This window comes from Chiloscyllium punctatum, chromosome 4 (assembly GCF_047496795.1).
Source record: "Chiloscyllium punctatum isolate Juve2018m chromosome 4, sChiPun1.3, whole genome shotgun sequence".
Taxonomy (NCBI): domain Eukaryota; kingdom Metazoa; phylum Chordata; class Chondrichthyes; order Orectolobiformes; family Hemiscylliidae; genus Chiloscyllium; species Chiloscyllium punctatum.
The window spans coordinates 36722264-36745348 of record NC_092742.1 but is presented as its reverse complement, the minus strand read 5'-3'; the positions used below and the strand labels follow the sequence as shown (position 1 = coordinate 36745348).

Sequence of the window (23085 nt, the reverse complement as noted above, 5' to 3'; positions counted from 1 at the left end):
TCAGTCTTTCCTGGACTCAGAGAAGGTGCCAGAATATTGGAAAATTGCAATCATTAACATCCTTGCTCAAGAAAAGGGTGCAAGGATAATCTCAGCAACTACAGGCCAGTTAATTTAACTTTGTTGGTGGGAGAGTTTCTAGAACCCATTATGTGGATATAATTTGTGGTCACATTAAAAAGGTGGGTTGATTAGGAAAAGTCCACACAGTTTTTTAAAAAAGGAGAAATTGTGTTTTCTGAAGGAGTAAAAGAAAAGCTCAATGAGGGTAACATTGTGGTGTCCACGGATTTCTAAAACGTCTTTGAAACAGTGCCACACAGACTTGCGAGGGAAGTGTGATGTCATATTACAAAGGGAAAGTAGCAATTTGGGTACAAAATTAGCTGAGTAACAGAAAAAAAGAAAGAAAAGATCAATAAATATCTTTCAGGCAGGATGAAGGAGTGTAGTGGAATTCCATAGGTCAATAATGGGCCCCTGGCTTTTCCTAACATTTATTAATGATCTGGATCTTGATGTGTAGGGGACAATTTCAAAGTTTGCAGATGACATGAAACTTGGAATTGTGAAGAGAGTAGAGCGTAATTTGAAAAGAACATTGACAAGATGGTGGAATGGGCAATTAGTTGGCAGTAGAGGTTCAATGCAGACAAATGTGAGGTGATGCATTTTGGTCAAAAAAACATTGACAGCCGAAATAAATTCTAAAGATAATGCAGGAGCAGAGGGGCCTGGGTATTTATGTGCACAAATCATTTAAGGTGGTAGGACAGATAGAGAAAGTAGTTAATAAAACATACAATGCTCTTGGCATTCTCAATAGGGGCATAGAGTACAAGAGCAAGGAGGTGACCGTAAACTTGAACAAGACACTTATTAGACCTCAGTAAGGGTATTGTGTACAGTTCTGGGTGCCACATTATAGGAAAGATGTGACTACACTGCAAACTGTATAGAAGTGCTTAATAAGAATTGTTCCAGGAATGAGAAATTTCAGATGTGAGAACAGATTCAAGTTGGGACTGTTCTCCTTTAAGCGGAGAAGAGATTTACTTTCAAATGATAGGTGGGGTGGATACAGTAGATAGAGGGAAGCTGTTCCCGCTTGAACCTGTACAAAAAGAATTGCACGTAGATTTAAAGTGATGTGCAAAAAAGCAAGGGTGATATGAGAAAAAATAAAATGTTTAAATGGTGAGTAGTTGGGTATGAAATGCACTGCCCTGAAATATGGAAGCAGGTTCCAGTGATACATTCAAGGGTACATTGGATTATTACTTAGGTAGAAACTGAGTATAAGGGTATAGGAAGAAAGCGGAACATTGGCATTAGGTAATCACACTTTTTTGATAAGCCAGTGCAGGCACAATGGGCCAAAAAGCCTCCTTTGTCACTGTACCAATTCTACGATTCTGCTACTACTTAAATCTATGGGACTTTAGCTGCCTCTTCATTTCATCTAAATACTGAGGCTTGGTGGCACCATCAGAATACATAAAATGAGCTTCCACAAGTCTCTGCTCTACCTCTCTACTACTGATCTTGATCTTCCTCAATGCTGGAGCAGCATGGTGGCTCAGCAGTTAGCACTGCTGCCTCACATCACCAGCCTCCCAGGTTCAAACCTAGCCTTGGGTTACTGTGCAGTTTGCACATTCTCCCAGAGCTCTGGTGCTCCGGTTGCCTCCCACAATCCAAAGATGTGCAGGTCAGGTGAATTGGCCATGCTAAATTGCCCATTGTGTTAAGTGTGTTAGTCAGGGGTATATATAGGGTAGGGGAATGGGTTTGGGTGGATTTCTCTTCGGAGGGGCGGTGTGTGGCCAAAGGGCCTGTTTCCACACTGTAGAGAATCTAATCAAATATAATGAATGCCAGTTTTGGATAATTTTCTCATATTATACCTTCTAGAAAATGAAGACATCATCTTCGGCCCACTCAAACTCCAGGAATTTTGTCTCACATTAAGCAAGATTTATTAATAATCTCATTGTTTTGTTTGATAATGTGCTCATCTTGAGTCCATATTCTCCCCACTACAAAGGCTGTGATATTTCACCTGTATAATCACCCACTACAAGTCCATCATGCCTTTATCGCTTCCAAACATAACTACAGTATTTCAATGTTCTTGATTAAACCTCCTATCTTTCATTCTCTGTAAATATCAGTTAACTTAACAAAACGTTATACCTGTATGGTACCCTGCATCAAGTCCCATTCAATTATTATCTATATTACTACTTAATGGCTTCTGGTTCATAAACCCCAAATAGAAGATTCTTATCCTTGAATTTAAATTGCATACCTGTTGCTAACTAGCTCTGTAATGTTCTCTAATCTCTCCCCAGGAACTCTGTTTCTTCCACTTGTGATTAAAAGGTGGCTAATTTGGATTTTAAAATAGTGGCAAATAGGCTTGGTTACGTTTTTGAAGGGCTTAAATAAAATCTACGTCAGACAGTCCCTCCAGTTCAAAGGTGTGCAGGTTAGTCATAGGAAATGCAGGTTTATAGACATAGGATAGGGATCTGAGTGGGATGCTCTTCGGAGATGTGGACTCCATTGGGCCAAATGGCCTGTTTCCAAACTGTAGGGATTCTATGATTCGATGAATAATGACTTAATCCAGTACTCATGATTTGGAGATGCCGATGTTGGACTGGAGTGTACAAAGTTTAAAAAAAAAATCACACAACACCAGGTTATAGTTCAACAGGTTTAATTGGAAGCACCATCTGATGAAGGAGTGGCGCTCCAAAAGCTAGTGTGCTTCCAATTAAACCTGTTGGACTATAACCTGGTGTTGTGTAATTTTTAACTTAATCCAGTACATGTGTCAGAGCACAGGGAGCTCTTGGAATATTAATGGAAGACTTTTATTGTGATGGTTTAGGACAAGTGAGGTAAAGTTTGAGGGATATTAGCTTGTTTTTGGTTCAGGATAATCATGGATTGATTTCAGCTTATAAAACCCAAAGATTAAAAATGTTTTGAGGCATTTCAAAGAAGACCTGACCAAGGTCAGAAGCAAATATAGTTTCAGTCCTATAAAAGGCGTGTAGACCAGTTCAGTTTATGGAGTACATTATTACCTCAGTAGAAAAGTTTATTTTGTGCAGCTTCCAGACAAGGAATGTTTGGTTAGAGATCTTCAAGTTTAGAAAAATCTAAGCTCTCAGTTTTGTGAATATTCATGCAAGATGACTTCACAGTTCACAAAAAGGAACAGAGGATAATCAGCTGCATGATCTGATACAGAACGTTTTTTCTGGATTTGAAATGACAAAGTGACAATTTTAAAGTGACAAAGTTGGTGAATGGATTAAAATTTTGATTTGCAAGGTATTTAAAGATTTTTTTACGTGATGTTCTATTTCTAAGTTTATTTTTCATTTTTTGTATTTTGTTAAATTAATTTCTGTTCTGATATGTAAGGAACTCTGCAGTCTCAGGTCACTATTTTTCAATAAATGAGCACCAGATAAACTATAGATTTTTATACATATATCAGGTCAGATATTTTTCTGCGATCTGATTTGTTCAGTAATGACATCAGCTGACATCATAAAAATATATGAAATGGTAGCAGAGTAAGACATTTGTCCTGTCAAGCCTTCCCTTCAAGGTAATGACTGATCTCCCCAGGTGTCTTTTGTGCCAACTCTCATGGCCTCCAAACTGATATTACAAAAATATACTTCCTCTTCAAATATTTTCAGTAATTGAGCCTCCACAACTGTTGGATAGAGAATTCCAGACATTCACTACCCTCTTGGAGAAGAAATTACTTCACACATCAGTTTTGAATCAATGTCGTGAAACTCACGATTCCCCCAATAGTGGAAACGTCTTCCAACATATATCCTGTCAAGCCCCTTCAGAATTTTGTATGTATCAATAAGATCTCATTCATCACATCTCATTCTTCTAAATTCTAATGAATACAGGCCTAACTTGTTTAGCAGTCCTGATAAGTCAGCCCCTTCATCCCAGGAATCAGCCTAGTTACTTAATCTATTTTGAGCTCCATCCAATGCCATTATATTCTGTACACAGTATTCCAGGTGCGACCACACCAACACCCTTGACTGTTTATAAGCTCCAAATCTCAAACAATAAAGGCCAAAATTCCATTTGACTTTTTGATTACTTGCTGTATTTGCATGCTAATGTTTGTGTTCCATACATAAAATATCCAGATCTGTGTTGCATTTTTATGGAGTCTCATTTAAATAATCATCTGCTTTTTGATTCTTCATACCAAAATATATGATCTCATACTCTCCTACATGAAAGTTCATTTGCCAAGCTTTTGCGCATGCACTCAAACTAGCAAAATCCACTTACTGATTTTTTATGCCCTCCTCATAACACGCCCTCCTAATTACTTTTGTATCGAAAGCAAATTTGAATACATTGCCCCCTCCTCAAAGTCACTGATATAGATGGTAAATAATTAGATTGATCCTTGTGATACTCCATTAGTTCTGTCTTTCCAACCTGAAAAAAAGTTAAGTGACTTTCCGCCAGGGGCTCCAGTTTCCTCCCACAGTCCAAACTGTGAAGGTTAGGTGGCCATACTAAATTTTCTGATAATGTCCAGGGACGTGACAGGTAGTGGTTTAGCCATGGTAAATGCAAGGTTACGGGGATGGGGATGGAGTGGGGGTGGATCTGATTTGGATACTCTTCAGAGGGTCAGTGCAGCCTTGATGGGCCAATTGGCCTCTGTCTGCACTGTAGTGATTTTATGCTGAATTAATCCTAGCTGGTTTGTTGCTATTTTTATGCCTTAGTTTTTGGATTCGATTTCTTCCTTGATCAACTTTGTTAACAATAGGTGTTCATCCTTCTCATAAAGTCCTTCTTTTGATCAGAAATAGAACTTCCTGAAGTGTTAGGAAATACCTGATCAAGATCTGTCATTGTTCATCTACTTGCCTTCCTTCCCCTTAATCTATTTTCCCAGCTCACTTTTGACAAGATTTGGAGATGCCGGTGTTGGACTGGCGTGTACAAAGTTAAAAATCACATAACACCAGGTTGTAGTCCTCCACAACCATCTGATGAAGGAGTGACGCTCCGAAAGCTAGTGCTTCCATTAAACCTGTTGGACTATAACCTGGTGTTGTGTGATTTTTAACTTTGTACACTTTTGACAATGTTTTTTCATAGATCTGTATTTAAACTATGGACACTGTTTGGGACTGAAGTTGTTGTCCCTCAAATGGAATATGAAATGTTACCATGTTGTGATCACTAACCCTAGCTTACACTCTACTCTTAGCCATCTACATTTTGGATTGAACTTTCAAACCTAAACCAGTCTATTTCTCAAAGTACTCTGCTGCTTTAAGACCTTTCTTAAAAGCAACGTTTCACCAAGTTTTGGTAAGCTCTCCAAATACATTCTTTGACTTAGTATATTTTATTTTTTATTTATTTAGATTCCCTACAGTGTGGAAACAGGCCCTTTGGTCCAACAGGTCCACACCGACCCTCCAAAGAGCAACCCACCCAGACCCATTCCCCTACTCGTGCACATATCACCGTGGGCAATTTAGCATGGCCAGTTCACTTGACCTGTACATCTTTGGAGTGTTGGAGGAAACCGGAGCACCCGGAGGAAACCCAGACAAATATAGGGGACTGTTTGCGTGGAATTTGCACAGTCACCCGAGGCTGGAATTGAATCCGGGTCCCTGACGCTGCAAGGCAGCAATGCTAACCACTGAGCCACCATGCCACCCCACTAAATATGCCGAACTAAATTTCATCAAAGTGCATTGGGGGTACTTTATTTCATTAAAGACACTAAATAAGTGAAAATTATTGCTACAAACCACAAACCATTTATTATTACACCTGCAGCAATTGTGAAGGATCCATAACATTGAGTAAGTTCACTGCTTTACACTCCTTCATATTGCACAACCCCCAATAAGCCCAGATTTTGATTTACTATACAAGATAGGAAATGAGTGAAGCATCAAAAAAGTATCACATTACATTCCAGATTTCCAAATGTACCAGTAAAGTTTTAAAGGATGCTTGATTGAGTTCAAAGTAGTTCAAATTCACTCCTTTCCCAACAATTCTTACAGCAATTCCTGTTCGTTAGGGGAGAAATGCTGTGTTTCTAAACTGACTTAGCAGCAAGTATATTATTTATCTTCATTAAACATAAATGTAGAAATACTTATAACTAGGTTTTATCTACACTAAAGATCTAACATAAGCACCTTGATCTACATTGAGCATTGCAGCTTCTGAAAGGTAACACAGCATAATTCAATGTCCAAATTCACCAGGAATTATGTTTCAAAGACAGAATGTCAGATGTGTCCAAATGCAAATCTATGTCCTTTCATGAGACGTTATAATGAATCAATAAGTAGCAGGGTAACAATTATCTCAACACTTCTGTTTTAATTGTGTGTAGTCATTTATGAAAGACTGAACAGCCTTAGTTATTGTGCAGTACTATCAATACAAAAAAATGACATACATGTTAATGCCCACTGTAACCAAAACACTCTGCACAAATAATTATTGTAGGAACTAAAAACCAAGTTAAGTATTTTTGAGAAACAGCAAGAAAGATTCATTTTAAAAAATTGTTTGGATAATCAGTTATACTACTCATAATTGGTCAGCATACCAGAACAAATTCCAGGGTATCTCCCAAAGAAACATACAACACTCTCCCATTCAAGTAAGAATTTTTTTGTTTTGACTTGAAAGGATAAATGATGAACCAAAGAGCAAAGAATGTACAGAATGAATTTAGACAATGTCAGTTGATCCATGATTAAGGACAAAACCTCAAACTACATTGATTTGCTCTGTGACAAACATTACAAAAAAAAAGTTTTGCTTAGAAGCAGATATTGCTGAGAAAGACCATTTGTCCAGACTGAGAACATCCTTTCTGAAAAATCATAAGGTCCAACATTATAACACTCAACATTTACTCAAACAATACCTGATTGTTGCCTCTACTAATCTTATGTGAAACTTTTTAATACATTGCAATTATTGTCAGTGAGTTTTACGTTTCTCAGTTTAAGAGATGTCTGCTTCTTCTAATATCATAGTTTAATATAAAGTGGTATTTAGCTCCATGTCTAGTGTACAACTACTCTATTAATAGATCTCTACAAAATATCCTTTAAAGGCTAAAATAGCCCAAGGGATCAACTCTGTGGGATTTCTCTAAACTTTTTTTTGTGCTGTCCTTAGGTTTTGACCGGAAATAATTTACCATACCACTATCCAGTTTGGCTATGGTAAGCAGAGCTTGAAAATCTTCATTTGCTGCTCCAGTCATGTTCAATGTAAACTGAAAAAGAAAACTGTATGCAAACTGGAAAAATTCTGAAGGAGGGTCATATTCCACTCAAATCTGAAATTACCCCGGTAAGTTTCTCTCTCTTCACAGATGCTGTTAGGCCTGCTGAGTATTTCCAGCAGTTTGTTTTCAACCACAGTTCCTTACGCTTGTATGCATTAAACCACATATTTTAATTAATTCACAAGATATGGGTATTACTGTCTAGGACAACACTTAATGTTTATCCTTGAGAAGGTGACTCCACTTTTCTGAACCACTTCTGTCCACGTAGTGCGGGCACCCCCACTGTGCTGTTAGGGAGGGAGTTCTCAGGCTTTTAATTTAGTAACAGTGAAGGAACATCAATGCAGTCTCAAATCAGGTTGGTGTGTGGCCTGGAGGGGAACTTCTCGTAGTAGCGTTCCCACTTTTCTGCTGCTCTTGTCTTTCTAAGCTATGGAGGTCATGGGTTTTGAAATTGCTCTCTAAGAAGCCTTGGTGAATTGTTGTGGTGAATCTGTAGTTGTAGATTTCCGTTGTTCCAATCACTTGCATATTTTGATTAATATTAGCCAGAACTGCCTTCTCTGCTGGCTCTTCTAAGGTGGTTTGAGTAATGTTCTCCAATATTCTGAATATAAACCTTAACTTGCATTTCAAATAATAGGGTTGCAATAATCCTTAGTGAGTACCACTTACTCTAATGAACGAATTACTGCTTTCTATGCTTTAATTTTTAGAAATTATTTGCTGGATTTGCTCTAAATTTTAAACTTCAAAAATAGATTGTGCTTGCAATTGTGTCATATTTCTTTTAGAAGTCAAGGGTCATTACATTTTCGGGCTTTCCAAACTAGATTTGGAAAATTAACCTCAAATTCCAGTTGCTCAAAATAAAGCAATGTGTCATGATCACTTTCTTCTGAAACTACATTGACTGTGGTTTACTAAATTATAAAATGCACTTACTTCAAAATGCTGAAGCATACACATTTAGTGCCAACTTCAAGTTGTTTCCCTACTGAGCCATACAATCAATAAACAGAAAATGGCATTTTGTGAGCAATGAATATTTTAAATGTCGGCATTCAAGATTGCAATGTGGGATTCATCTGACACTTGAAATATTCATCATTTCTTTCCTCAACTAACAACAAAGGACTTCCCCACTAAATGAAGTGATTCTTTAACTTTATAAACAGCCTACATTGCATTTTTATTCAAAAGTCCTACGGACCCAAAATGTCATTTTCAAAGCAACAATTAATTTCAATTAACCAAGCTCCAATAACCAGTGCATTTCAATTTCAATTTTTTTCAATTCACTCTTGGGACGTGGGTATCACTGGCTGGCCAACATTTATTGCCTGTCCTGAGTTGCCCTTGAGAAGGTTGTCGTGAGGTACCTTCTGGAGTATGATGAAGGGCTTTTGCCCGAAATGTCGATTTTCCTGCTTCTCGGATTCTGCCTGATTTGCTGTGCTTCTCCAGCACCACTGTAATCTTGACTCTGATCCCCAATGTCTGCAGTACCCACTTCTGTCCTGCCTTCTTGAGCATCCTCAGTCCATATGCTGTAGGTGGTCCCACAATGTCCTTGGAGAGAGAATTCCAGGATTTTGACCCAGCAACATTTCTTGATTAATATATATCAATGATCTGAATCTTGTTGTGCAGAGGACAATTTCAAAGTTTGCAGATGACACTAAAATTTGTTGAACTGAAAATAGTGAGGACAATATTGTGGAACTCCAAAAGAACATTGACAAGTTGGTGGAGTGGGCAAGTAAGGTTCAAGGCAGAGAAATGTATGGTGCTGAGCTTTGATCATAAGAACACAAAGACAATATAAAATACAGGGCACAAAGCAGGTATAGGAGCGCACAGGCCTGGCTGTATATGTGTACAGATCTTTGAAGGTGGCAGGACATGTGAAGACAATACAGCATAGTCCTCTAGGGGCACAAAGTACTAAACTAAGGGAGTAATGTTGAACTTGTTCAGGGCATTTGTTAGACCACAGCAGGTGACTGTATACAGGTGTGGAAGCCACATTATAGGAAACATGGAGTGCACTGGAGAGAGAGTAGAAGCAATTCACTAGAATGATTCCAGGAATGAGAAGCATTAGCTACAAGGATAGATTGAAGAGAGTGTGATTGTTCTTCCTGGAGTGAACAAGGCTGAGGGGGTTTCATTTAGGACTTCAAAATCATGAGTGGGGTTGACAGAGTAAATAGGGTAAAGTTTTTCCACTTGTAATAGAAACAAAACTGAAAGGAAAATTTATAGATATAAGGAGATGTTCAAACAAAGTAAAGTTGACATAAGGAAAAAACTTGTTCACTGTTATGCAATGCACTGCCTGGAAATATGGTGAAGGCAGATTCAGTCAAGGCATTCAACAAAGCATTGGATGTATTTTCAGATAATAATGGTGAGCAAGGATCTGGGCAAAAGGCAGGAGATTATAAAGAGACAGTAGAGCTGGTAAAGCACAATGGGCTAAATAACCTCCTTCTGCACTATAATAATTCTGTGATTCTAAGAACAACTAACTTTATACTAATTTGATTTATTGCCCATCCAACAAGAATCAAACAAATGCTATGAAGTCAGATTTTGGCCAGACCAGGTGATAATATCCTGAAAGTTCACAAGTCAACCAGAGGGACCTTTATTCAAGAATGTTAGTGAAATTTCAATTCATGGTGAAATGCAAATCTGAGATTCTGGATCACTAGTCCACTGACAATACCACTACGCCACTGCCTTCCTTCTATTCACGGTTAAGTTTAAAACACTGTCTGCATCTGTAAAAAAAATCCCAACAATTAACTAATTCAAAGGTTGCCATCAATACGATAAAGATTCGTCCGATGCCACAACTTCAGAACTTGTTTCAAACAGGAGTCAAGCCTACTTCAGCCTGTTCTAAAAATCAGACTCAGGATTAGTGCCAACATTTTTAACAAAGAATCCTGTGAATCGTGCCAATTTCTAACAGGCAAGGCAAAATGCGTCTGCAATATTAAAAGTACATAAAGATTGCATTCGGCATGTCCATTATTTTAGAAGTTGAAATTTCAAACAGCAAATTGACATTAATAAAAGTGTTTTTTTTACTAATTAGGGCTTTCAAAAGCGACATAATCGACCCTTTAAAAAATTCGGTGAGACTGAGTATACGGGCGCATCTAGTGCTTAAGACGATTCCAAAGCATATCTGCAGTCAGTCCACCCGCCCCACCTTACCTGCGGATGCAGTTGCCTTGGTAACAGGCTGTCCCCTGGAGTCTGGTATGAGGGGCTGCTCCAACCCAGCTCGCCAGCTCTCGGCTGCTGCAGCTGCATCCCCTCCACCAAAAGCCGCCCCCGCCTGCGGACTGACACCTACACCACGATCTGTCTGCTCAAACTCCTCGCCATCGCCCCACTGTCCCTTTGCAAACGGCTGAACGAAAGGATTGCTCGCCATGATGGATGGGTGGACTATGAAGAGGTCCCAGATTTTTTTTTCAAGAACTTCTCTCTTTGTGCAACTGTTTTCACTGCTCCTCCCCGCCTCTCACTCTGAAGCCTGTACGCATGTGAAAATGGCTTGTTTGGTTCAGTGTTTCTACCCTGACGTCAGCTGTGGGAGGATGAACTTAAAGATTGAAGTGGCTGATGGGAATCATTCTGACTACAGTTGAACGTAAATATTTATGTACCAGAAATGAATCAATAATATTACCACCATTCCAAGTTTAAAAACATATATTGGAACATTGAAAGTGTTGACTATTTCTAAAATGTCTTGAACATTACACCCTGTAGTCGCTGCAAGTTGTCCATATAATGAATTATTTAGAACCTGTATCTGATCTGTATTCACATGCCTAACCGATGTCTGAGTGATCATATTTTATTTAACGTCCCACGTCTCCCGCCTTGGGAATGAAAAGTAGCTTTTAGGTTTTAATCATCCGCATATATTTATGCCGCACCCATTGAGATTTGAGGAATTTTGACCGGAGTATAGCTTCTACGTGACGCCACTTTATAGCTCCCTTTGTCTATGTTAGTGTTCCCTCCCTGCACCTTTGTAGAAAGTGTAACAAAGAGGACCAATACCGTTTGCCTTCAGAGGTCTTCTAATTTTTCATGTGCACATGAACAACTTCAACAATAATTTTGATTATATACAGGAAAACCTTGAAGTAGTTTATTTGGAGTATACGCCCAACCCGAGAACACTGACATCAAGATTTATAATGTAATTCTTAGAAAGAAAATCCATGAGATCTGCAAAATTATACAGGGGAAGGGAACAAAATGTGAATGCTACTGTTTTACGGACTATGAAGTGAACAGGTAGATTACGTTTGCTAAACAAAAAAAAACACTAAGCCAGTCACATAAATTAGCTCTAATCTTGAAAGGGGTTGTTGAAGACTTCCCCTCCCTAAAGCTTTTCTAGTTCAAATACTGAAGCACTTCAGAACAGAGAAGCTCCTTATTGGCAAGGACTGTACTCATATTGAGATGATATTTAGAATACAATTTATATTGATGGCTATCTAAATCAAAAAGAGTGAAAGGTAGATGCATCAAATCAATTATTTGGAGGTGTCAGTGTTGGACTGGGATGTACAAAGTTAAAAGTCACACAAAACCAGGTTTTGTCCAACAGATTTATTTGGAAGCACTAGTTTTCAGAGCACTGCTCCTTCATCAGGTAGTTGAGGAGTATAAGATCGTAGGACATAGAAGTTATAGCAAATGTAGCAAATTTATAGCAGTGTGATGTAACTGTAATTGTATATTGAAAAAGGTACCTGGATTGTTTGTGAAATCTCTCATCTTTTCAAATGAACATGTTGGTTTCAGTTCTTTCATATGTAATTCCAGAACTTTCTTAAAGTTACATTCTCAAAGTTCACTTGAGAATGTAACTTTAAGAAAGTTCTGTAATTTTACATATGAAAGAAATGAAACCAATATGTTCATTTGAAAAGATGAGAGATTTCACAAACAATCCAGGTCTTTTTCAATATACAATTACAGTTACATCACACTAAACGTTTGCTATAGATTCTATGTCCGACAATCTTATACTCTGCAACCACCTGATGAAGGAGCAGCGGTCCAAAAGCCTGCGTTCCAAATAAACCTGTTGGAATATAGCCTGGTGTTGTGTGACTTTTAATCAGATCAATGATAATCTTTATAATGAGATCAAATACACTAAATCTTGATAAGAATAGACAAAGTAGATAAAATATTATTTCAGACATCTTCAAAAAGTAAATTTTGAAAAATGAGAAACTTTATTGATCAAGCTTAATGCAGTAAATCATTAAGTATGGACAATTACATGTACCAGCATACAAAACAGTAGCATAATGCCAGTATATTCCATTTAAGAAATTGAAGAAATTAAACACAAAATGTAAAGATTTGCTAAAGTTAGAAGCTTGCCATTTACTACCCTCAAAAGAAAGACCATTATACAAAATGCTTAATAGAAATGAAAGCTATTTCAGACAATCTTTTCTGATTGGTGCCAGAGAGTCTAATACGTAGGCGAGAGACAATGGTACAACACTACTGTAATTTTTTTTGAATTCCTCAAATTATTTCCCTTCTGGCAAAATACAAGAAATAAACAACAGTGCATGGACCCCGTATGCAGTGCCTTCTAAAACCTTGACTCTGGATTTTTTTGGTAGATGGAGTGATTTGAAGGAACTTGAACAACTTCAACAAATAATTTGGAGTACTGCTTCAAAATCTCAGAAATTCCAATACTTTGAAAAGAATTGCAGTAATGTTTTGATGGCAACAGTTTATATGCTCTAGCTGTAAGTCTGCTACCTGTAACTTTTAATACTTAGGAAAATCTTGAAATAAATTCTTGGCAAGGTTAAAAGCTATTTTACAATCACAAAACTACTTTTTCAGTACTATAAAGTATATAATAGAGACAATTTTCTACATATCAAATTCCTAGGAAGAATTGTTACAAGTTAGGTTCCTGCTTTAAGAGTTGCCAAGACATAAGAGTACTCATTGCATCAATTAGTCCTAGTATCTTACAGTAGATGTTCATTTTGTAATATAAAGACATAACAGTAATCCCCCTTATAATCTTAATTGGATATTTTTGGTCGATGCACATACTTTTTGCTCCAATCTTTTTGAAGTTGGGACAAAAAGGAAGACCTGTGGAAAAAGCAATGACAGGCAAACAATGCTTTGATGATAAACTCAACCTCATTCTAAGTATTCATCAAACTTAAATTGCATCTAACATTAAGGATTGAATCTTACAGGGCTCTAAGTGATATGGACTACATTGAGATTTGTGGCAGAAGTCCAGTGATGCTGATTTTGATGGTGGGAACACCTTGCCCCATATTTATGCTATTGACAAGTGGCAATTTTCTTGCTAGGTAGTGGTGAGTTGCCAATTAGAGGAGGCTTATTGCTTTTCAAACACCTTTCTAACAGCTCAACTTGCCTAATTAATATTCAGCTTCCTGTTTTAGCAGACAAGCTAGATGTTGTGAAAACTCGGAATGATAATCAGAGTGAGTACCTCGCCATTTGCTCTAAAGAACTTCCATGTTGGACACTGGGCATCAACATCTCATGGTATACTCCATGGGCACTGGCTCCATGCATTGCAAATCTACATTGGCCTTTGACATGTGCCTGCCCTATAAACACTCATGGTACATCTCTGATCCACCTAAAAGATGTTTTGCACTTCAGTGCTGTGCTGGCAACTGTCATCGTTATGCTGATGCAAGGTCAGTTTGCACTTAGGGACACAGACAGCCAGGTCATGGACTGGACCAAGCTGCATTACGAGGCTCCTCTATTAGTGTCGTAGTACTCATTCACTTTGACCCTAGTGAGATGCTTACAGTATTCTTGCCTTGCCTTTTTGCATCATGGCCCTCAGCCAGCGATACCAGGTGCATATTACTCTTGGAGGAGAAAGTGAGGACTGCAGATGCTGGAGATCAGAACTAAAAATGTGTTGCTGGAAAAGCGCAGCAGGTCAGGCAGCATCACATCGATTCTCCTGTTCCTTGGATGCTGCCTGACCTGCTGCGCTTTTCCAGCAACACATTTTCAGCATATTACTCTTGTCTTGTCTTGCCATTTAGTGCAGATACAAAGGCCAGGAAACTTGACATGGTTGTCAGTCAAGGGAGATAGCATTTGTTCAATGGATACCAGTAGGTCAAAGACAGACTCCAAAACAGTTCAGGCCCTTGGGCAGGGTCAGTGAGCCACTCCCACTGGTCAGAGTCAGTATTATCTACATAGGGTATGAGGAGTCACAGAGATGTACAGCACGGAAACTGACCCTTTGATCCAACTCATCCATGCCGACCAGATGTCCTAAATTAATCTAGTCCCATTTTCCAGCACTTGACCCATATCCCTCTGAACCCTTCCAAATGCCTTCTAAATGTTGTAATTGTACCAGCCTCCACCACATCCTCTGGAAGACCATTCCATACATGAACCATCCTCTGTGAGAAAAAGTTGCCCCTTAGGTCCCTTTTGTATCTTTCCCTTTTCACCCTAAACCTATGCCCTCTCGTTCTGGATTCCCCCACCCCAGGGAAATTACCTTATTTATTTACCTTATCCATGTCCCTCATGACTTTATGAACCTCTATAAGGTCACCCCTCAGCCTCTGATGCTCCAGGAAAACAGCCCTAGCCTATTCAGTTTCTCTCTATAGCTCAAACCTGGCAAGATATTTGTAAATCTTTTCTGAGCCCGTAAAAATTTCACAAAATTCTTCCACAGGAGGGAGACCAGAATTGCACACAATAGTCCAAAAGTGGCCTAACCAATGCTCTGTACAGCTGCAACAAGACCTCAACTCCTGTACTTAATACTGTGACCAATAAAGGAAAGCAAACCAAACCCTTTCTTCACTATTTTGTCTCCCTGCGACTCTACTTTCGGGGAACTATGAACTTGCATTCCAAGGTCTCTTTGTACAGCAACACTCCCCAGGACCTTTCCATTAAGTGTTTAAGTCCTGTCGCGATTTGTTTTTCTGAAAGGCAACACCTCACATTTATCTAAGTTAAACTCTATCTGCCACACTTCAGCCCATTGACCCACCTGATCAAGATCCCGTTGTAATCTGAGGTCACCTTCTCCGCTGTCCTCTACACCTCTAATTTTGGTATCATCTGTAAACTTACTAACTATATCTCCTATGGTCACATTCAATTCATTAATGTAAATAATGAAAAGCAGTGGAATCAGCACTGATCCTTGTGGCACACCACTGGTCACAGGCTTCCAGTCTGGAAAGCAATCCACCCCACCACCATCTTTCTTCTACCTTCCAGCTAGTTCTGTATCCAAACGGTGAGTTCTCGCTATATTTCATGTGATATAGCCTTGCTAACCAAGCCCAATGTTGAAAACTATGGCACTGGAAAAGCATAGCAGATCAGGCAACACCTGAGGAGCAGGAGAATCAGCATTTTGGGCATAAGTTCTTCATCGGGAATGTGAATGTAACCAAGCCCATTGTTGGGCAACTCACCACCCTTCTTCAGTTTAGGCAGCATCCAAGGAGCTTCGAAATCGACGTTTCGGGCAAAAGCCCTTCATCAGGAATAAAGGCAGTGAGCCTGAAGCGTGGAGAGATAAGCTAGAGGAGAGTGGGGGTGGGGAGAAAGTAGCATAGAGTACAATGGGTGAGTGGGGGAGGGGATGAAGGTGATAGGTCAGGGAGGAGAGGTTGGAGTGGATAGGTGGAAAAGGAGATAGGCAGGAAGGACAAGTCCGGACAAGTCATGGGGACAGTGCGGAGCTGGAAGTTTGGAACTACAGTGAGGTGGGGGAAGGGGAAATGAGGAAACTGTTGAAGTCCACATTGATGCCCTGGGGTTGAAGTGTCCCAAGGCAGAAGATGAGGCGTTCTTCCTCCAGACGTCTGGTGGTGAGGGAGCGGCGGTGAAGGAGGCCCAGGACCTCCATGTCCTCGGCAGAGTGGGAGGGGGAGTTGAAATGTTGCGCCACGGGCGGTTTGGTTGATTGGTGCGGGTGTCCCGGAGATGTTCCCTAAAGCGCTCTGCTAGGAGGCGCCCAGTCTCCCCAATGTAGAGGAGACCGCATCGGGAGCAACGGATACAATAAATGATATTAGTGGATGTGCAAGTAAAACTTTGATGGATGTGGAAGACTCCTTTAGGGCCTTGGATAGAGGTGAGGGAGGAGGTGTGGGTGCAGGTTTTACAGTTCCTGCGATGGCAGGGGAAATTGCCAGGATGGGAAGGTGGGTTGTAGGGGGGCGTGGACCTGACCAGGTAGTCACGGAGGGAATGGTCTTTGCAGAAGGTGTAAAGGGGTGGGGAGGGAAATATGTTCCTGGTGGTGGGGTCTGTTTGGAGGTGGCGGAAATGTCGGTGGATGATTTGGTTTATGCGAAGGTTTGTAGGGTGGAAGGTAAGCACCAGGGGCGTTCTGTCCTTGTTTCGGTTGGAGGGGTGGGGTCTGAGGGCGGAGGTGCGGGATGTACATGAGATGCGTTGGACGGCATCTTTAACCATGTGGGAAGGGAAATTGTGGTCTCTAAAGAAGGAGGCCATCTGGTATGTTCTGTGGTGGAACTGGTCCTCCTGGGAGCAGATCCGGCGGAGGTGGAGGAATTGGGAATACGGGATGGCATTTTTGCAAGAGATAGGGTGGGAAGAGGTGTAATCCAGGAAGCTCTGGGAGACGGTGGGTTTGTAAAAAATGTCAGTGTCATGTCGGTCGTCATTAATGGAGATGGAGAGGTCCAGGAAGGGGAGGGAGTTGTCAGAAATGGTCCAGGTAAATTTAAGGTCAGGGTGGAATGTGTTGGTGAAGTTGATGAATTGCTCAACCTCCTCGCGGGAGCACGAGGTGGCGCCAATGCAGTCATCAATGTAGCGGAGGAAGAAGTGGGGAGTGGTGCCGGTGTAATTATGGAAGATCAACTGTTCTACGTAGCCAACAAAGAGACAAGCATAGCTGGGGCCCATACGTGTGCGCAAGGCTACCCCTTTGGTCTGGAGGAAGTGGTAGGATTCGAAGGAGAAATTGTTAGGGGTGAGGACCAGTTTGGCCAAACAAATGAGCGTGTCAGTGGAAGGGTGCTGTTGGGGACGTCTGGAGAGGAAAAAATGGAGGGCTTGGAGGCCCTGGTCTTGGTGGATGGAAGTGTAGAGGGATTGGATATCCATGGTGAAGATGAGGCATTGAGGGCCGGCGAAATGGAAGTCTTGGAAGAGGTGGAGGGCGTGGGTGGTGTCTCGACGTATGTGGGGAGTTCCTGGACTAGGGGGGGATAGGACAGTGTCGAGGTAGGTAGAGATGAGTTCAGTGGGGCAGGAGCATGCTGAGACAATGGGTCGGCCAGGGTGGTCAGGCTTGTGGATCTTGGGAAGGAGGTAGAACCGGGCAGTGCGGGGTTCCCGGATTATGAGGTTGGAAGCTGTGGGTGGGAGATCTCCTGAGGTGATGAGGTTCTGTATGGTCTGGGAGATAATGGTTTGGTGATGGGGGGTGGAGACATGGTCAAGGGGCAGTAGGAAGAGGTGTCCTCGAGTTGGCGTTTGGCTTCAGCGGTATAGAGGTCAGTGAGCCAGAGTACCACTGTGCCCCCTTTATCCGCTGGCTTGATGGTGAGGTTCGGATTGGAGCAGAGAGATTGGAGGGCTGCGCGTTGTGAGGGTAAGAGGTTGGAGTGGGGGAGGGGGTAGACAGGTTGAGGCGGTTCATGTCCCGTCGGCAGTTGGAAATGAAGAGGTCGTGGGCAGATAATAGGCCAGCGCGGGGTGTCCAGGTGGATGCAGTGTGTTGGAGGCAGGCGAAGGGGTCCTCGGAAGGTGGGTGGGAATCTTGATTGTGAAAGTAAGCTCGGAGGTGGAGGCGACGGAAGAATTGTTCGACGTCACGGCTTGTATTAAATTCATTGATGCGTGGACGGAGGGGGATGAAGGTGAGTCCTTTGCTGAGGACTGATCGTTCGTCCTCAGTGAGGGGGAGGTCTGGGGGGGGATGGTGAAAACATGGCAGGGCTGGGAGCTGGGACCTGGTGTGGGTGTAGAGCTGGGAGTGGGGGTGGAATCTGTAACTAGAGTGGGTGTGATGGTGGGGGGAATGGGGGTGGAGTCATGAGCAGGGGTAGTGTTCCCCTCAGTGTTCTGAGGGGTGGGGATAGTGACAGTGGGGTTTGTGGGGGGCATGTCAGCAGAATGCCGGTGAGTGGCGCTGGTGGGGGCAGAAGTGGTGGTGACCACGGCAGTTGGGGTGGCGGAAGTCACTGAGCATGTGCATCAGCGATGATGTGAAGGGCGGAAGTGATGTCACGTGTGATGCATGAGGAATTGTGAGGGGTGGAAGTGGTTGTGGGAGCGGCCATGATGGGGGCGGAAGTGACATAATCAATCAGCGTGGGGGTGGCAGCTGCATCAGCCGCATGGCTAATGGCGTCTGAGTAGATTCCGAGGCCAGGGGAATCTCCAGCACCACTAATCCAGAATCTGGTTTCCAGCATCTGCAGTCATTGTTTTTACCCTTCTTCAGTTTTTCTACCTTGTTGTAGCCAATTTTTCTCAGACTGAGTAGAGGCAAGTATTAAGGAAAGATAAGTTTGTGTCGTATAGCTGTTACTGTTGGTGTAGGTGGGAGGTGTTCAGAGTCAGTTATGAGGCAACACGAAGAGATGAGAGTTCGTTTTCAATTAATTAATTAATGGGATGTGGGCATCGTTGTCTGGGCCAATATTTATTTCCCATCTCTAGCTGCCTTCACTAAGGTGGTGGTGAGGTGCTTTCTTGAACCACTGCAGTCCATTTGCTATAGGTACAACCACAATGCCATTAGGGAGGCAGTAACAGGACTTTGACCCAGCAACACTGAAGGAATGATGATATATTTTCAAGTCAGGATGGTGAATGGCTTAGATGAGAACTTGCAAGTGGTGCTACTCCCCATGTATTTGATGCCCATTGTCCTAGATGTTAGTGGTTGTGGGTTTGAAAGATGCTGTCCAAGGAAACTTGATAAATTTTGCAGTATGTCTTGTAAATGGTGCACAATATCAATGGTGGAAGAAGTGAATGTTTGTAGATGCAGTGCCAATCAAGTGATGGTGGTGGGTGAATGAGGATAGAAGTGAGATTGGGAGAGCATAAGCCTTGGTGGAGGGTGGGTATAGTATCACAGATAGAATAAGTTTGAGGTATCTTAGAGAAAATGCTGGCAAAGTGGAAAAAGTCATTTGTCTTCTTCCTACAGTCCTGGGCATTCTTTACAAATGAGAGTGGTTTAATCCAAGTAGCAATCTTGAACTAGGCTGGCCTAAGACCATAACACATAGGAGCAGAAATTAGGCCATTCAGCCCATCAAGTTTGCTCTGCTATTCAATCATGGCTGATAGGTTTCTCAACCTCATTCTCCTGCTTTCTCCCCATAATCCTTGATCCCCTTGATACTCAAGACCCTGTCTATTTCAGTCTAAAATATACTCAACGACTTAGCCTCCATATCCTTCTGTGGCAATGAATTCCATTGATTCCCCACTCTCTGGCTGAAGACGTTTCTCCTTATCTCCATTCTGAAAGATCATCTCATTATTCTAAGGCTATGCCCTTGGGTACTAGTCTCCCCTACTAATGGAAACATCTTCCCAACATCAACTCTGTTCAGGCCATTCGGTATTCTGTATGTTTCAATTAGATCTGCCCTCATCCTTCTAAACTTCATTGAGTATAAGACCTGGAGTCTTCAAATGTTCCCCACATGTGTTACAACACAGTGATGAATCCTTCTGCTAATGAAACCAAACACCCAGAAAGGCTCACCTCTCCTTGTAATATGTTAAAGTATGAGTGACAGAACTCTCAAATTCCACTATTTAAAGAAAAAGTATCAATTTATTCTTTAATCCTAAATGTGAACATTAAACAACTATTATTTACAACTCTAAGCCTCCTTTCTCTTAAAGACTTGTTATCTATCCCCAACCCTATAACAGTATTCTATTCCAATAAAAGCCTGTATAAAAATTATATCAACTGAATTTCAAAATCAGCCAACTGATGTTGTCGTCAATGTCTGTCTTCTTTCAGTTACCTGGGTCATCTTCGGTCTTTTGCTGCAAAGATGTTTCATATGGAAAAGGTACCTTTGATAGAAAGTGTTTTGAGTGGCAGTCTCTCAATGGCAGTTACTTTCTGACTAACTCTCAAAATACCTGATTCTTTATACCCCAAATATCGGATCATCTCATTAGTTCGATGTTAGCAAAACAGTAAATTCAAAATCGATTGGGTTTAATATCCTGGAGCATAAACTGATGTATGTGTGCAGAAATTAATATGAACATAGCTTAATGTCCTATGCATTTCACTATAATGGGGATAAGAATTAGAAAAAAAAATGAAGCCACCTTTTCATTATGATGGTTCATTTTTTCTTAAGGGGCGAGGTGGTTATGAAGTTGAAGGTGTGTACTATACCTTTAAGAGAGAGTGAAAGTTGTTTTGCACTGAGGGCTTGCAGGCACCTGCGATGTGACTGACTAGCAGTCTCAGAGTGTATTGGAAAATTGAAAATATGTAATATTTAGCTGTGAAACAAGTATCTGAGTTTTGGTTGCTATGTTGACAACCATTCGAATTTAACCAATCAGAGAGTCATAGAGATGTACAGCACGGAAATAGTGCCTTTGGTCCAACTCGTCCATGCCACCCAGTTATCCTAACCTAATCTAGTTCCATTTGCCAGCACTTGGCCATATCCCTCTAAACCCTTCCTATGCATATACCCATCCAGATACCTATATACCTATAAGAAAAAAATGAACCATCATAATGAAAAGATGGCTTTATATTTTTCTAATTCTTGACCCCATTACAAAGAAATATATAGGACATTAATCTAAGTTCATTTTAATTTCCACACGCATATATATAACATTGGTATCTGTTCAATCTTATCTATATTTTATCTTTAAATCCACGATAATGCATCTGCTATCACATTCTTATGACCTGCAACATGCATAATTTTTAAATTAAAACTCTATAACATAAGACTCCAATGAAATAGTCTCATATACTTGCCTTTAAATCATTCCAAGAATGTAAAAGCATTGTGATCTGTGCACACAACTGTCTCCGACACAATGTTCATCACATATGTTATGAAGGTATAGGGGTACAGTACCTTTAAGAGAGTTGAAAAGCTTGCAAAGACTTAGAGAAGCACACAGAGTCCGGAACAAGGTAACAATGTAACACTTGGTTGAAACAGCTAGAGTAGCTAGGTTGCCATGAGAGAAAAAAATTTCAAATTTGGCCAATTAGTTTAAATTATGACCAAATATCCCAAACTCCAATCAAGTTTGAATTTAATGGTTTGATAATATTAAAAACAATGAAAAAATCCAATGTTTTGGGGGTATAAAACTGAATATTTTTGAATAGTTGAGAGAGAACTATCAAAAGACCAACGGATGTCAGCTGCTAGTTTAAGAGCTCTCATAAAAGTACCTGTCTGTAAAAGAAGTTTGTACAGCAGAACATAGAAACTGACTTGGAGAGAGAATCTACAGAGAAACATCTACAGAGGAAACTCGGCAAACCTGGCTGGTTATGAAACGTGATTAATTTTCTTTAGTAAATCGTAATCAGGATTTTTAAAAAAAATCAGATCAGTATTGTCGAGGGGGAGGTAAAATATAGGGTTAAGAGAAAAGAGTTATAAATAGTTGTTAGTTTATATTCTCTGTTAGACATAAAGAAATAAAATTGTTAATTTTTACTTTCAATAGTGAATTTTGGGATAGTTCTTTACCTCTTGAATTTTAACAGATTACAGTACGGGGTGAATTTTTTCTGTGTTGTTGGTTTAAATTAGCAGAGGGCTTTACCCCATATCGCAACACATAAACATTAAAATGTTGTAAGGCCAGTACCAAACTCAATATTTCCTTTTCAATGATAGAGTATTTTCTCTGGAGGGTGTTGAGTTTCTTTGAAAAGTAACCAACTGGCCATTCAATTCCATCATCATCTGACTGTAGCAGTACAGCTCCAACGTCTCTCTCACAAGCATTGATTGCAACTTTAAAGCGTTTCAAAAAATTGATGTAGCTAAAACTGGGGTAGTGGTTCATATTGTTCTTAAATTTTCAAATGCCTCCTGGTATTGTTCTGTCCACCAAAGATTTGTGTTCTTCTTCAGTAAACCTGTTAGTGGTGCCATCATGCTGTTGAAGTTTGGAACAAAGTTTCATTAGAATCCATTTAGTCCCAAAAATTGAAGCACCTCTTTCATCAAGATTGATCATGGAAATTCCTCGATGGCCTTCATCTTTGCGTTCCTTCCATGACCTTCAACCTTCCATGACCGATGTTATATCCCAAGAACATCACCTCTGCCTTCGTGAATTCTGTTTTCTTTAAGTTTTTTACTAGTTTTGCTTCTCTTAATTATTCAAACATCACTGCCAATTGTACCATGTGATGTTTCCATGATTCACTAAAGATCACTACATCATCCACATAGACAGCCATACCTCTGTTCATGAGTCTTTGGAATGTGGCTGGTGCATTCTTTATTCCAAACGGCATCACTTTGAATTGATATAGACCATTTGGGGTTACAAACGCAGAAACTTCTTTTGCTTTCTCTGATAAAAGTACTTGCCAATGACCACACAGTAAGTCCACCTTTGTG

At 40.6% G+C, this 23085-nt stretch overlaps 1 protein-coding gene across 3 annotated transcripts in view; it reads right to left on the bottom strand.

The window, feature by feature from the left end:
• The window catches only part of rtn1a (reticulon 1a), a 244232-nt gene extending 233276 nt beyond the window's left edge, over window positions 1–10956 (bottom strand). For 2 of the 3 annotated variants that reach the window (XM_072568391.1, XM_072568392.1), the window contains exon 1: window positions 10595–10956. In XM_072568391.1, the coding sequence (XP_072424492.1) occupies window positions 10595–10817 (223 nt within the window). In that variant the 5' untranslated portion in view covers window positions 10818–10956. The remainder of the gene's footprint in view (window positions 1–10594) is intronic. The other variant, XM_072568393.1, reaches the window with a different exon arrangement.
• Window positions 10957–23085: the final 12129 nt, after the last annotated feature.